The sequence below is a fragment of the Penicillium malachiteum genome (assembly GCF_028827825.1).
Source record: "Penicillium malachiteum strain IBT 17515 chromosome Unknown utg000002l:1.0-8849297.0:1.0-8852440.0, whole genome shotgun sequence".
In the NCBI taxonomy this organism is placed as follows: Eukaryota; Fungi; Ascomycota; class Eurotiomycetes; order Eurotiales; family Aspergillaceae; genus Penicillium; species Penicillium malachiteum.
This window is the reverse complement of record NW_026643095.1, coordinates 8,701,727-8,713,852: the sequence shown is the minus strand read 5'-3', so window position 1 is coordinate 8,713,852 and position 12,126 is coordinate 8,701,727. Positions and strand designations below refer to the sequence as shown.

General features: G+C 45.5%; 5 protein-coding genes across 5 annotated transcripts; 3 read left to right on the top strand and 2 right to left on the bottom strand.

Moving 5' to 3' along the window:
• Window positions 1-1,356: 1,356 nt before the first annotated feature.
• N7483_006262 (uncharacterized protein) lies at window positions 1,357-1,749 on the top strand (the record flags this gene model as incomplete). The annotated part of the gene is made up of 1 exon (XM_057089699.1): window positions 1,357-1,749. The coding sequence occupies one exon, from the start codon at window positions 1,357-1,359 to the stop codon at window positions 1,747-1,749; it is 393 nt and encodes a 130-aa protein (XP_056949528.1).
• Window positions 1,750-2,093: 344 nt separating this feature from the next.
• Window positions 2,094-2,931, top strand: N7483_006261 (uncharacterized protein; the record flags this gene model as incomplete). The annotated part of the gene is made up of 2 exons (XM_057089698.1): window positions 2,094-2,266; window positions 2,373-2,931. The coding sequence occupies 2 exons, from the start codon at window positions 2,094-2,096 to the stop codon at window positions 2,929-2,931; spliced, it is 732 nt and encodes a 243-aa protein (XP_056949527.1).
• A 604-nt stretch (window positions 2,932-3,535) lies between these two features.
• pxa1 (putative peroxisomal ABC transporter (PXA1)) lies at window positions 3,536-6,001 on the top strand (the record flags this gene model as incomplete). The annotated part of the gene is made up of 1 exon (XM_057089697.1): window positions 3,536-6,001. One exon carries the CDS (start codon window positions 3,536-3,538, stop codon window positions 5,999-6,001), a length of 2,466 nt encoding a protein of 821 aa, XP_056949526.1.
• Window positions 6,002-6,456: 455 nt separating this feature from the next.
• Window positions 6,457-7,830, bottom strand: N7483_006259 (fatty acid desaturase; the record flags this gene model as incomplete). Its single annotated transcript, XM_057089696.1, has 3 exons — window positions 6,457-6,765; window positions 6,819-7,684; window positions 7,743-7,830. 3 exons carry the CDS (start codon window positions 7,828-7,830, stop codon window positions 6,457-6,459), a joined length of 1,263 nt encoding a protein of 420 aa, XP_056949525.1.
• Window positions 7,831-10,282: 2,452 nt separating this feature from the next.
• On the bottom strand, window positions 10,283-10,561 carry N7483_006258 (uncharacterized protein; the record flags this gene model as incomplete). The annotated part of the gene is made up of 1 exon (XM_057089695.1): window positions 10,283-10,561. The coding sequence occupies one exon, from the start codon at window positions 10,559-10,561 to the stop codon at window positions 10,283-10,285; it is 279 nt and encodes a 92-aa protein (XP_056949524.1).
• Window positions 10,562-12,126: the final 1,565 nt, after the last annotated feature.

Here is a 12,126-nt window from a genome sequence, read left to right as displayed (position 1 = left end):
TGTGCCCCGCACCACGTATGGAGGGGAGTCATCACACGTGATAAGAACTTCAGTCTTGCTTCCTTACCCTGTCTGTTTATCTCTATTGGAGATGAAGTCTATTACAATCTGGGACTAGAACGACTGACCTTTTTCAAATGTTCAAAATGGACGATATAATCGAACTCTGCTCGGATACCTTTCCCTGGATCGGCAAGCAAGCAGCATGTCTTGGCTTGCAACTGATGGATAATAAATTTGCTCACCTGGGAGGTGAAATATTCATTTTGAGCCAGCAAATTGCGTTCTTAGAACACAGTGGAATGGATTCTACCCTGCTTAATCTGGCAAGACTCGTGAACAAAGCCTGTTCTGTGAGTTGTTTGCTGACCAGGTTTCTCCAAAGTGCACGAACGCTTATTACTCTGACTGCTAGGCCTGAGGAAAGTAATACATTGAAGATATTGGATCACTTCATTCACTTCGAAGAATTTTGGAGTACAAGGAATCGGACATACGCGTGCAAAGAACACTAATTAGCGAAACTCGACGCAACCTCTCAGATTTTGTGGTTAGGAAGAACCCCAAGTATCATTAACTTCTACGGTCGATCGCAGACTGTCTAAACGCTTCAAGTCCATCAGACCAGCACGCCAATGAGTCTGCGGAATTCCATAATGAGGAGATTACATATCCTATGCAAATCAATGATGCCCTTTACACCCAACTCCGACTACATTCAACTTGCTCATGCAATAAAAAACACCTGGAATGCACACAGTTACGACTTCAACCTCAGGATAATGAACGCGATAAGACGGATATTATATTTGATGTGTTGTTCACAGCAAGTCTCTCCTCATATAATGTGGCTTACTCTGAAGCACGGTGGAAACAAGGAAAAATATCAGTCGCTAGGTACACTTATTCCCCTGTTTAATTGTGTGGAAAGGAGTAATAGACTAATCATTTAACTTGTGACGGATCTGTAGACGAAAAGAGGCAAGTCAAAGGAAAAAAGTCTCCTTTGCAGGCTACAATCCCAGCCCATCTGGCAACTCGTTGAGAAAATCACCTTCCTGTAGTCTCCAGAAAATTCAGCTCGGAGAATTCTGTAGCCTAATAGGAAGCAACGATGGCAAAGCAACTCACCTACACATTGAGAATAATGTCATGAAGCTCGCCAATCCTATCCAAAAGATGCAATGGCGCAATCTTGGTCCCCAAGCGGGTATCCCCCTTGCAGAGTGGCTAGAGCAGACTGTTCACCTTTCAAAGAGGGTCAAAATAACGCTAGCATACTCCGTCGCAAGATCAGTCTAGCAGTACTACAGTTCTTACTGGATGGTTCAACCATGGACGCATAAAGGGATTCTCATGGTGAAGGAGGGAGTTGAGCATGGGAACCATACCAAGCCGCATCCATATTTCACCACGAAGCTTCAAAGATCCGCCGACCGAATACTGGATCACTACATTGCGGACGATCTATTTCATATGTATCCCAAAATTCTTGCATTGGGAGTTGTTCTGGTTAAAATTGGAGCCAAACAGCCGTTCATACATACAAGCAACCATGATGTTTGGGACGAAAGCATGATCAATGATTCTTTCGAGTGGGCATGGACCACGGCAAATAGTGCCGACTTTGGAAACTCAGTTGGAGCTATGTATAAAGCGACAGTCGAAAGTTATTTAAACACTGAGCTCTTCAGCGATGGTCCCATTGATCCTTCAAAACTTGACAAAGACCTTGAAACCAGACGATAGATTCTCTACGAAAAGGTTGTGCTGCCTCTCCGACAGCTATATCACGCATACAAAGATGACTGGGAAATCCAGGAGGTACCCAAGTCAGAGACTCTTTTGCCTCCAGCTTCGAAGGCCCGTGAAATGAAGAGAGCACCGAGTCCTACCACTTTTCCAATGCCAGTTGATCGTCCGAAATTTACGATCGCTGTTTTTTGTGCCTTGACCCTAGAAAACCGACGCTGTCAGTCAGGTTTTCGAACGAGATTTGGGATGAAAAGTGCGAGAGCTATGAGAGCGCTGTTGGAGATGATAATATAAATACACTCGGCAGAATCCTCCATCTGAATGTTGTTCTTGTCCATATGGCTGGAATGGGTAAGGGGGCTGCGTCCCAGGCAGCTTCTAGTCTACGATGTAGCTACCCAGAAATCAAGCTCGCGCTTTTGGTTGGTATCTGTGGAGGAGTTCCGTCATATCAGGGAAAGGAGATGGATGATCTCGTACTTGGGGATGTAGGGATCAGTGGCATTGTACAGTATGATTTCGGCTGGCAATTTCCTGATTAATTTTTGAGCAAACCGGACCTGGAAGCCGTTGCCCGGCCTGGCCCAAAGTCGCGTGGGGTCTTAGCCAAAATGAAGGGGATACGAGGACGAGAGCGGATCGAGAGCAGAATCTCACAATATCTTGATGTCTTGCGAGGCAAACTTGGCCCCAAGAGGGCTGGCTACCCAGGCGCTGAAAGAGATGAGCTCTTCCAGTCCACCTATCGACACAAGCACCAAGATCCAACTCCGTGCAAAATATGTCGTTCCTGCGAAGTGGATACCGATTCAATGTAAAGACGCACGGAAACTGACTTGCCAGCAAGTTGGATGCCACAAAGATTGGCTAGTCCAACGTAAAATACTCCAGGAGGCTTTCCCGAATGGTGACTCGCCAAAACCCAAAGTCCATTTCGGTCTGGTTGGCTCTGGAGATACAGTCATGAAATCTGGGCAGCATCGCGACAAAACAGCAGCCCAGCATAATCTGATTGCTTTTGAGATGGAGGCTTCAGGAATATGGGATAAGTTACCATGCCTTGTCATCAAAGGTGTCTCTGATTACGCCGACAGTCATAAAAACAAAGATTGGCAATATTATGCTGCTGCAACGGCTGCGGCTGGCATGGCAGCCATACTACAGGAATTTAGATAGAGTCCAAGTTGATCCAGGTGATTCATTACCTCCCAGGTTCCTCAAGTATTTTCAAGTACCCAAATCTGGAGTCCCTCAATAAGTAGCAATAAAAAGTGATGATAGCCAGGTTATTCAAGTTTGGGAGTGCTTCAGGGTGCAGGTGTCAGTGTGGAGGAATAATGACGGGAGTTCCATGGCGATCACAATTGCTTGCAGTACATCATGTAGGTATCGTGAATTAATAAACTACGCATATTTCTAATTGATTTATTCAAGTTATGAGTCCTATTTGAAAGATGGCAGCAAAAACCATATAATATAATAAGATCTAGTATAAATTGTATAATACCCCAGCTTATTGCCAAGTCTTCCCCACGTCACCCGCACGTGCCTTCTCCAGTTCCCCCGAGGTTCACATGCAAATGATGCAACCTTCTCCCCTTCTCCTACTGACTGTACTCTCATACTCATACTATCTACTCTTTTCTCCATCATTTAATTTCTTAGATTCCAATACAAGTCCCTGTATGCGCTAGCCACTACTCCATCCAGCCCATGGCCATCATCCCTTGTATCCTATGAGCCGTAGGGGCATCTTGCGACCGAGACCCAGCTTGTCAACATGGCCGCTCAGTCAACCCTTCGTCGCCCGGAGGACCCCCTCCTCGCGCTTTACGTACATTATTCGGACTTGATTCGCGCTCGAATTCGCCGTACCACACCGACCACCCGTCTCATTGCCACGATCAGCTTATTACTATCTATCATCGGCTCGGGATATGGAGGATATAACTGGCTTCGGCAGCGGGCAAAGGATCGCGCCCAGGGTCGCCGGCTACTGCGTCGAAATTCTGGAATCCGAGGCAAAGATGGCTCTCGCACCATATATGTCCCTTACAAAGATTCACGTACATCCAAGGTCATAATACATCCCACGAAGCCGACCACCTTTGATGCTCATCGTCGACTGTTCTTGAACCCTCCGGCATCCGCAAGGAGTATTGAGGAGGGATCAACAAATCAAATACCACCACCTACAACGAAACCCGGCTTGAATCTAGCATTTTTGCACCAGTTTCTCAGCCTGGGTAGTATCATGGTCCCGCGATGGGGCAGTAAAGAGACTGGTTTACTCATGGGCCATGGCTTATTTCTCCTACTGAGAACATATCTATCTCTACTGATCGCGCGGCTAGATGGTGAGATTGTTCGAGATCTGGTGGCCGGCAAAGGACGGGCTTTTATGTGGGGTATCCTGAAGTGGTGTGGAATCGGAACCCTTGCCTCCTACACGAATGCCATGATCAAGTTCCTCCAGTCCAAGGTGTCAATCGCCTTTCGAACCCGCCTTACGAGATACATTCACGACCTGTACCTGACTGATAATGACAACTATTACAAATTGATGAATTTGGATGGAGGAATCGGACAAGGTTCCGATCAATTTATCACACAAGACCTGACGCTGTTCTGCTCTGCTGCGGCGTCACTATACTCATCTATGGGAAAGCCCTTGGTTGATCTTTTTGTGTTCAACTACCAGCTTTATCGCTCTTTGGGACCACTTGCATTGAGTGGAATTCTCGCCGGGTATTTCAGCACAGCGGTAATACTCCGCAAGCTGTCACCACCTTTTGGCAAGCTCAAGGCAGTCGAAGGCAAGAAAGAGGGTGATTTCCGTGGCCTTCACTCTAGATTATTGGCTAATGCTGAAGAGATCTCATTCTATGGCGGTGCCGATACTGAGCGAGTCTTCTTGGTAAGAAGTTTCAAAGATCTCCAGCGCTGGATGGAAGGGATTTACAGCCTGAAAATTCGGTATAACATGCTGGAAGATATCATCTTGAAGTACTCATGGTCAGCATTCGGGTACCTGATTACCTCATTACCAATCTTCCTTCCTGCTTGGGGTGGCGCAGGCGGTGCCATGGAGATGGTCGATGTTCCGGAAGGCATGGGCCGTGAACGAAGTCGCATGAAAGATTTCATCACCAATAAGCGCCTGATGCTCTCGCTGGCGGATGCCGGTGGTCGTATGATGTACAGCATCAAGGATATCTCGGAGCTTGCCGGTTACACCTCACGCGTCTACACACTCATCTCCACCTTGCATCGGGTTCATGCTAGCGCTTACTATCCATCTCGTGGATCGCACCCAGAGCTCTACTCTCTCGCCGATTCTCAAGGCACGATACATAATGGATTTGATGGAGTTCGTTTGGAACAGGTGCCCATCGTTACTCCTTCTCTCTATCCCATGGGTGGTGATGAATTGATTGAATCTCTGTCATTCATTGTTCATTCCGGTGACCACCTTCTTATCTCTGGGCCAAATGGTGTGGGCAAGTCGGCCATTCCCCGTATCGTCGCAGGCCTCTGGCCCGTTTACAGGGGACTGGTCAGCCGTCCACGCGGGTTTGGCCTGGATGGAATCATGTTCCTCCCCCAACGACCATATCTGAGCGTTGGTACTCTACGAGACCAGGTGATCTATCCTCATACCGAGATTGACATGCGGGAAGCTGGCGAGTCAGATTCAAATCTGCAGAAGATTCTTGATGCCGCACATCTGGGCTACCTTCCCAAACGCGAAGGTGGCTGGGACGCTCGCAAGGAGTGGAAGGATGTCTTGAGTGGTGGTGAGAAGCAACGTATGGGCATGGCCCGACTCTTCTATCATGAACCACGATATGCCTTCCTCGATGAGGGAACCTCGGCAGTCTCTTCTGACGTCGAGGGTCTTTTGTATGAGCGTGCGAAAGAGCGTGGTATCACCCTTATCACCATCTCCACCCGCGCATCATTGAAGAAATATCACACTTTCAATCTCAGCCTTGGTATGGGGGAGGAGGGAGATCAATGGGAGTTCGAGAGGATTGGAACCGAGAAAGAGAAGCTTGGCGTTGAGAAGGAGCTGCAGGAACTGCGGAAGCGTCTTGATAAGGTTGATGAATGGAAGCAGCGTCGTGAGGAGATCGAGCAGGAGCTTTGTAAAGTCTGGACGAGCGAGGGAGAGATTGCTCCTCCACCATATGAGGAAGATCCTCTCGCTGTCCATGATGCTCCAGAGGTTGAGACCGCAAACTAAGCCCCCCTGAACTCTAGCCAATTCTGTCTCGGATATGATATCTCTTTGGTTCTCTTTCGGGGCTCATCTCCTATGCCCAACATCATTTAAAGTACTGTCTTTGAACATAGCAGCGCATTCATTTTGTACCTGACATTAGTAACCAATTATACCCATGAATTTTCGAAACAAGCATATCAGTAAATGCCATATTACCTAGGTATTGTAGGCTGACCGGACCAATTAAATAGAAAGAAAATAACCCCAAGATTTGACCAAATTCATCCTAAATTGAAATTATCTGTAGATCAAATCCCTCTAAAAGGTGATAAATGCAACGCTAAGCACTAGAGTGTTGGGCAAGCTTGCCATCTTCGATACAACATCCTATAGACAGACGGTTTGATCCAGGAATTTACTCCCGGAGATCTGGATATTCCCCCATGAAGGAGTCCTCCAAAGACTGGGAAAATGCTTCAGCAATTCTTTTTAGCCTTCGAACTCGAAAAACGACGAGTTCGAGTCCGCAGCATCTCGGCCCGTTCTTCAAGAGTCATGTCAACTTGATTTCCGATCGGAATAAGACACTTGGCCAAGTGAATATAGTTCTTCTGTAGAAGATTGACAGTAATGAAGATGTAGTCGACATTGCGGAACACAAGCGCGCGCTCTTCAGCGTAACGATCTCTCTGCTTGATAAATGCGGCAGGGTGATCTCTCCAGTGACGACGGGGATTGAGGTGATGAGAGGTGTGGTAACCATCGTTGAAGGAGAAACGGTTACTCTGTGAATGTGTCAATTCTGCTTGAAATTATGATGAGATATCTGATAACCTACCGGCACATCGATCAAGGTAATACTGGAAAGATAATCAGAGTCAGGATCACTTGGATCCACAAAAGCATGTTGTCCCCAGTTGCCCACCATAAGGCCGAATCGCATAACGGTGAGTGGAAGGATGAAGACGAAAAGAGTTGCGCGAGCGTTCACATAGTTGTAGAGAAGATAGATGGACAAGTAGTTGCTCAGCTCCCAGAATGCAGCCTTGCAAGCGTACTTCATCTGGCCCTTTCTCCAGAAGTAGAGGGGAAGCTCCAACCAAATGAAGAAGAAGAAGCGACCAACATAACAAGCGAAGTCGAAGGGGCTGTCCCTGTCATAGAACATCGTGGTACTCAGATCTTCAGCACCGTTGCCTTCAACATGATGATGTTTGATATGATGATAGAAATAAGAGTTCCATGTATGACCATGCATGGGATCAAGCAGATATGGAAATAGAGTGTCGAAAATCCAATATTGAGGTGCGAGAACGCCATTCATATGGATATGCTGATGCTTCATCAATGTGAAAGCACCACAGTACCATAGCTGCATGACCCAATGTAAAACACCATGCCACCATGAGAAGTTGTAGTAGAGGTAAATTGCACTAGGGACAATTGTTGTGAAGTAAAGAATGAGATGTGTCACCATCACGACATCAGTTTGATATCGGACAACGCCTTGAGCCCATTTCAGATAAGGCTGCAGTAAATAGCGCTGCACTGTCTCTGGCAGGTTTGCCCGTAATACTTCAGTTTCCCAGAATTGAAAGATAGTAGGATCGAAGCTAGAATGCGAGGCATTATTCATATCATAGAGCTTTTGAGATAGCTCTGCATCGCTAAGCTTTTGTGATGACTGGTTTGATTTAGAATTGACTAAATAATAGTGAGCAATCCGAGCTCATCATACGATAGCGAGGAACTTGAAACATACTATCCGAGGTTGGTTTATCAACTAGAGCCTCGATCACCAATTTATCCTGCAGCGTCAACTGAGGATTGGTGTAGGTTGTGGGATCCATGCCTGGTGGCTAAACAAACATGAGGTTTTAGTACGTTGGTTTAGTGTACACGGAAGCGATCGGTTCAGCCAAACTCACGGTTACTCTCAAACACAGTTGAGAATCCCTATATGCTTTCCCCTTCTAGTACCTTGAAACAATAAGAATGATGATAATGGTATATGGAATGGATCTTAAGGACAGATAAAGACAAAGCCCCCCTAGCGGTACACTCATTGGACAACGCGTGGTGGTCAGTTCAGGGGTGGAAAGAGTTTTTTTCCCAATGTGGTTTGATGTGGGTCCATCCGAGCTTCGTTGTTGTTATGATAATGAAAGAAATCATAATCTATCTTGATATTTATGGTAATTAATCAGGATCTAAATCTATAGACCCATAAACTACGTTTGACATGTACATTCAGGGATATAGAGAATAGATTTGAACTGTTGTCTCTTCCGTACTCTATGATATTCTATTGTAGCATTCACCGATGAAAGTTACTGTGGTAATTTACCGGTATTTACCCGCATTTTAGTGGGTTTAACAGGGGGTGAGACTAATGGAATGGACCAGCCTAACGTGTATAAAACACCTCCTGAATCTTGCTACAATCTAAAAATAGATATAAACTGCTTGCCTATGTAGCTGGTTTGACATACATGATGCACCTAAGACACATCTTGCGAGTCATCATATTGTCTGTGGCCCCTGACTGTTGCATATAAGGACTCGAAATATCTTGTAGATGGATGTTCATGAACCTGAAGTCGACATGCCACTACCTACCATTGTTGCATTGGAACGAGTAGTGCGAAAAGTGCTATTTATATTCTTGTAAAAAAGGTCACGGCCAATAACCACAGCTGCACATGTTAGGGGGTAACCCCCCAACAACGCCGGGAAACAAAAAGAAAATCCATTGCCCCCAATGGAAAAGTGATATTCAACGACTTTTCATTGGATCTAGAGGTTCGTTCACAGCAGTCCAACCACTTGTAGCGCGGGGGCGGGGTTCACAGTGCTATATGACTGGGCTGCAACCCAGGGTTTAGGGGTATCCGACGTAGGGAGGGCCTTAAAAACGGTGGGCTTCCCAAAATTTAGGTGTCAACGACCGAGTCTATGATAGCCTTAAAGGGCATCGATAGACATTACTAGAAAGAGTAATCCTTGTTTTCTTCCTAGGAATTCCTGTCAAAAGACATGAATTGACGAAACTAGTGTGCGAAAACAGGTATCCATGGAATCTTGTTTAGATCAAGAACAACAGGTGCATCTGGTTGGCGGCCAATCTGAATGTCACCGGCATGGCTTAGGGAAGCGAGCCAACGAAAAGAAAATTCAATCTGGTGTGAATATTGATCTTGCTCACAGTGGTTGAATAATAGAAGTGAGAGGAGGGTAAAATGTGTGATTTTCCCTCTCAACTTGGGAGACTTTCTTAATGACGAGGGAAGGCAATCCATTCGGAAAATGCTACCATTGTAGAGTGGATTGTGAGTAGTTGGAAAGATTCTCGTCGACTCGAATGGACTGAGTTCGATCCACTCTTGAAAGGTCAAAGAATGACCACGGAAAATCAGTGCCAGTTTCAGAACCTAGAATCAAAGAATCAATCCGACTAGAGGTGTAGGCGACCCCGCCAGCTCGCTCGCTCGCTCTCGGACAAACGGCAGAGATGCTCGAAAATCTCGCATTTAACCTGCGACAGATCGGACTTCAGCTGTTCGCGGTAAACTGTGACTTTTGACAAGCTAGTATTCATAACGGACGAACGCTTCTTGGGATTGTTCGCATTGTCAGGGAATAGACACCGTCGCACAAAAAGAATGCTCTGTCCTTAGAGGGGGATAAATATGGTCAACAAAGAATAAGTTCAAATGACAGGAAGGGAAACTAACAGGATAAAACTTCATCTAGACTCCCCTCCAGATTGAATTCAATATCCCTAGGTAGATACCTGCTGTGAACTTGCTGAGTGAGGCTCATGCTTCCTGCAACGTTGACAGTATTGCTGTGATCCGTGAAGATAATAACTGGTAAGGGGCCCAGTGCTGTCTTGGTGGAGGCTTCGAGCCTTGTCAATGAGCCGTTTCCCGCTGTATCCTGTAGCCTCTATGATAAATGATTCTAACTGTGGGTCTACAGATAGGGGTTTTGGCGGCTGCGACTTTGTCCAAGGGAGATCAGTCGCCTAGCTTGGCTCAACTCTCTGTCGCAAGAACGTGAATGTCTTTCGTAGTGGTATTGGTGTATGGGGAACGAACTATATTCCCCTAAAGGAACTGAGCTCAGACGGGAAAATGTGCCTTTTTTACCTGTCTTGACTGGTTCTATTAGAGGTAGACGGGTTTCTGTCCAAAAATATAAACCTTTTGGCTCTAGTGAGAGCTAGATCTTCTGTGGCTTCGCAACGAGGGCAGTGGCGGGCCAACCCGGTCACCTTTGATGGATCAGGTGTTTTAGAAGCTAGACCTTCATGCTTGCGGTGCGCTTTCTTCTGACAATCTTTATAGACTGGGCACCCGTACCCTTCTTCACATGAGAACCCCACTCCGTATTCCATAGGCCGAACCAGTAGTCAGAATGGAACCTGAGCTTTGTGGAATACTCGGCTCGTGGCTTTTTGATCTTGAAGATAACTATGTTCGACTCTGATCCCTTCATGATATCCCTTATGAGGCACTCCGAGGCAGCGGCGGTAGGTCGTAAATACCCCCAGTATCTTGACTTCGGTAAGGCGGCCATTGTTACCAATGGTAACTCCAATAGCGATATCTGATATGCTGTCAGTTATCATCTAAAAATCCTGGATATCTCCAATTACTAACGAAGGCTGGGACAGTTAGCTGATTTGTTGTGCTTATCTGCTGCATATACAGAGTGAAAACACGTGAGTGCGAATTGTCTCCATTCCGAGGTCTGGTTGGTTCCCAAACCGAGGCTGTATATGTCCACCGAGTGTGGAAGATCCTGTATAGCTCAATCCTAGGATTGCTGGATATGCCAACGATGACTCCAGGATACCAACAATGACTATGACGTGCAAGGATTCTCGATACGGGTATACAGATATTGTTGGAAGTCGCCTGAAAAAGTGCGTGAACCTTTGGTGAAAGAATTTTTTAGACTCAGATTCGGTAATTATCCCCTTCAATGTCTTTTCACGCGTAAAGAACTTGACCTGCCTCTTGAAAAGGTGACATATCCTGCCTGAACGATGAATAGAGTTTAATCAGGAGATACCCTCTACCAGTAGTTCCTGTTATTTTGGACTTAAAGTAGGGTTACTGTTCTGACTGACCGGAGCGAGAAGGTTCTTATGCTGGATAGGTGTCGTTTCATATATTCCAGAGTTTGACTCATGAGACTTCAGCCTTGTTCCAGTGTGTGTCCTCTGCCTTGGACCTCATGTGGATGTTCTTATTTAACTGGCATCAAGGTTTGCGGGCGAGGAAAATGAGAAAAGTGTGATCCAACCTGAAAGTTGAAGATAGCTGAATATTGAAGAGGATGAGTAAGAAGTTAAGTTCGGAAAGAGTAGTTTCAAAATGTTTGAATTTATACCTGGTGTAAGCAGGGACGATTATCAACCCATATGTGCCCCGTAATCACTCCAGTGATGTTTTAGTCCAGATGTCAATGGCTAGCCCTTTAATTTACTTTGTGTTTAGGAAGTGGTGGTGAGACTGATCATCTATACTAAGATCATAGTATCAATTATACTAGTATTTAATTCAATATAGTATCATTTTTGAATTTATTATAATTATACTGGTGACTCGAACATTTTGAATCTGTCAGATATGTATCTTTTAAAGCTAATAGGTTCAATGATACTACTTTCAAGAAGTAGAGATTGGCTCAAGATCATCTACAAGTGGAATTTCAAGATTCCGATTCGGACTGAAATATGCACACCTATATCTAGGCATCGGGAGGTCCGACTCAGGCTGGATGTCTTCCAAGGTTATCTTCAATTTATCATCATGACCCGGTAAGGGAACCATTTGCGTGCATGATGATCTAGAAGTCATAAAATTCTATCCAAGTCCACGGACATATGTGGGGACTTCATCATGATGTGTGAAGTAGGTAATTGGAGGCGAGGATCAAAATGATTTCCTTGGAAGTTTGCAACGACTTCAAGCTAAAATATTCTCTCTTCGGCCACCCCGAAGTGGAAGCGTGCATAATGCCCACTAGGCTCATTGATGTTTAATGTTGTGCGTTCCACAATAGTTTCACCGTAAAGTTCATCTTCAGGCGTGTGATGAGCTCTGGTAATATTGATGTTTATTGATACGACTTGA